Here is a 3,470-nt window from a genome sequence, read left to right on the forward strand (position 1 = left end):
TAGGCAGCATATTATACACAGAGATCAATAATTTTGTGGCTCATTGCTTAATCTTTCTAATATAGGCAATTCTATACCTAAGCCATCAATGATAGTAATGGGTTTCACTGCCTAAGCCAGGGGTGCTTGACCCCAGGGACTGTTTAATTGCACAGGGACAGTTGAGATTAAAAGCTATTGATAGCTTCCAAAATGGTCCTGTCAACCTGTCAAAAGAATTGTCAAATCCACAACAGTGCTTTTTTTTTTTTCTTTTTACAGCGTAGGGGTGAGGAAGGAGGTCATGCCCAAACTTAAAATTGCCTCCTCCGAATCTCATCTTACACAGCTTCCTCAATATCCCTTTTTCATATTTAGAGATGTCAAGAGTTGACAGGCCCTGGAGAGACAGCTAGGGTCTGAGCATGCTCAGTAGACGGCCTCTTTTTGTGCACGCTGAGAGCTTCGTTTGGCACAGCAGCTAGCACTAGACCTGAAGGCAGCGGGCTTGTGCGCAGCTGCTGCTCCTTGCCGGAAAGCTGATCACTGCATCAGGATCAGCTTTGGATCCTCCTCTGCAGCAGCAGCTGAGCAGCCAGGGGTCGCGGGCATGCACCAGCTGAAACTTGCGGAGGCTGCCTGCTAACGGGTCTTCCTCCTCTGGTGCCCACAGGCCCGCACAGTCCTTAAAACAGCTGCCCTGCTGATGGAGCAGAAATAACAGGCTCGGGATCTCGGCTCACCTGAGGGGGCCGGTGAGAGGCACAGAGAAGGGGTTATAGCGCCTGGAGGAAAGCGACTGTCACGGACCTCTCATGACCATGTTTTCTCGTGATCACGTTTCCCCATTTCTTGGGACTCTGAGGTACCCCCGCTCTGGACCTGAGGAAGTAGTTGCAGCAATGACTTGGTTTGTGCATTGCTTTTACGGCAGGTAAGGGGAGCGTCTCTGCCGGTTTCGTTAACTTAGAGGGTTGTCAGATCTCAGAGGGATGGTTAAAGAGCTTTTATCTATTGAGATCTTCACCGCAGCGTTAATAGTTTCTTCTTAAAGGAGACTGGGGAAGGGATCTCTTGGGGGATTGATTAAAAAAAAAAATCTGACAGATTAAACACAGCATTCTTATTCCCTCTGACTTCTATCTCTTTGGACTCCAAAACTGGCCACCTTGGTATAATTTTGCCTTAACCCTGCCATTTAACTTTCCATTGGCAAGATCAGGTTAAAGGTAATTTATTATATTTAGAAATGAAGCTCCCTGCTTTTTTCCCCATTAAGTAAAAGAACTTGGACTATAAGTAAACTGATTAAAAATAAAACATAAAAACCCTAAAACTTCAAAAAAAATTACCCTGTCAGCCAAAAAGAGTACAGCTGACGCTAATACCTAAACATTAACTTATGTAGCATCAACTTATGCAGCTGGCTGTGTGCACACCGTGTTCACCTGGTGTTTGTATTGCTGTCGAGAGGTGTCCAGTATTTATTTTTGAGAAATAAGCACATAACTTTGTACAGAATGTTGGGCAAGACCGGATATCTTCAGAGACATCAGCTGAAAAGAGCCGTTTTCCAAATGCAGTTAGGTAGGTAAGGGTGCGTGTGTGTGTGTGTGTGTGTGTGTGTGTGTGTGTGTGTGTGTATTGGAAACTCTGGAATCAGACTTCCAGATGGTTCTTCATGTAAAGCAAGCAGGAGTGTGGTGAGCTTTTAGAACTTAAACCAGAAGCAGTTGAATCAAATTAAACACACATTTCAAAAGAAAAGGCACCCAAATGGCCATTTAATTGCAGCGACAACTTCCGTTGCTATCACATTGCCTGGATATTTTAAAGAAGGAAGCACTGCAAGCAAATGAAATGGCTATAGCTTCTGAGCCTTACCTGACCATCGTTGACTTAGTCAGTGGGGCAGGAAGATGCCTTTGTCCTATTTTGGTATTAGATATCTTTTATCCTTACTAAAATAATACACATTAATAGCTTACACAAAATAGTAATTTATTTCCCTTAGATATTGAAGGATTGATTTCCCCCTGTATCAAAGCTAAAACAGTGCAAACACAGAGAAAACATGAAAAGATGAGGAAGAAAACGGCGTGGGGGGTGCATGATGCCCAGCTGTTAATTGTTGGAAAGATGAACTTTGTGGACAAGACTTTTAAAGTCTTTATTAAAATGTCAGCTACTGCTTGTGATACGTTCCTCTGTGGGTACATTTAACAATAAACAGGTGACACTACCAGTCTTGGCTGATTAATCAGCTATCGCTTTAACACTGCCTTATTTTGGAATTGATGTTCCCGCGTAACAACCTGCCGTCCGCCACAGCAGATCTATACAAGTTGTGAACATGGACCTGACACACGAAATTAAGGCAGGTGGGAAAGGCCAGAACTGTGTGTCCCAGCCTTGAAAGGGGCCAATTAAAGATAATGATGGAAGCTGCGAAACACATTGTAACCTCTAGATGAAATGGAGTGAGAGGCACAAACTTGAGCACCTTGCTTCAATTGAGAGAGTTGAAATTCCCTGTTTCTAGTTTGTTCTGAAGTAGAAGATTCTAACTGCAGTGAATTAAAAGATTTTTTTTGTGCAAAAGAAAGACTCCTTTTTACAGCTTGATTTCCCTGGAGGAGACCTATGCTTTCCTTTTGTTGTTGTGGCTAATCATTATCATTGTTGCTGTTATAATTGTGGTGGTGGTGGTGGTATAAATACACAGGTAATATCATTAGCAGCAACCCTACTCTGAGCTCTCTGCTTACCCATGAGCCTACAAAAACTACCAGGGGTTCCCTGTAAAGGACAGGTCTTAGATCGACTCTCGCTGAAGATCTCCAAGGTCTCCTTCATTTACAAGTCTCTGTGTAGTTAATACAAGCTGTACCCTTGTCAGAAGCTCCCAATAACTTGAGATCTTGAAAAAAGAACAATCATAAAATAAAAACCATCTCCCAGACCTTTTTCTTGGCTGGTTCTTGCTCTCTATGGGACAATGGCTTTTGGAAAGTATGTGTATAAGTCCTAACTGAACATTAACTGTCTTGAGTATAGTTGGACTTTTTAAGTGCTCTCTTGTTAAAAATCTCATATGCAATCAACTGGATAGCTTCCTCAAAAGGAAGAAGAGAACAAAGTCATTTGCATATTTGAATGGTCAGGACAGACAGTGCTTCTGGCTCTCCTCTCCTTCACCATCTTTTGACTCCGGAGGAAGAGGCAAGCTATTCAGTGCTGTCTCTGTGCTTCTATTTTAAGGACTGTGAGACCAGTCAAGGGTGAATGTGTGTGTGTGTGTGTGTGTGGGGGGGTCCTCCTCTTTCATTGAGGTCCATCTTCACTAGGCACCAATAGTGTGTCTCTAAAACCATACAGGAAGGAGGTAATGAGGTTTTGTATGGTGAGCTAAGCTGTGGATCACATGCTAGAAATGCTAGAAAATTTCATTTTCTCTTAGTAATTCAATGGGATTAGATAGGTATCGAGTT

General features: G+C 42.8%; 1 protein-coding gene across 2 annotated transcripts in view; it reads left to right on the forward strand.

Annotated features, from left to right (window-relative positions):
• The first annotated feature begins 483 nt into the window (after positions 1–483).
• Arhgap18 (Rho GTPase activating protein 18) overlaps positions 484–3,470 on the forward strand; it is a 221,199-nt gene continuing 218,212 nt past the window's right edge. Inside the window, exon 1 of one of the 2 annotated variants that reach the window (XM_029482498.1) lies at positions 484–913. In XM_029482498.1, the coding sequence (XP_029338358.1) occupies positions 795–913 (119 nt within the window). In that variant the 5' untranslated portion in view covers positions 484–794. The remainder of the gene's footprint in view (positions 914–3,470) is intronic. The other variant, XM_029482496.1, reaches the window with a different exon arrangement.

Source organism: Mus caroli, chromosome 10 (genome assembly GCF_900094665.2).
Source record: "Mus caroli chromosome 10, CAROLI_EIJ_v1.1, whole genome shotgun sequence".
Classification (NCBI taxonomy): Eukaryota; Metazoa; Chordata; class Mammalia; order Rodentia; family Muridae; genus Mus; species Mus caroli.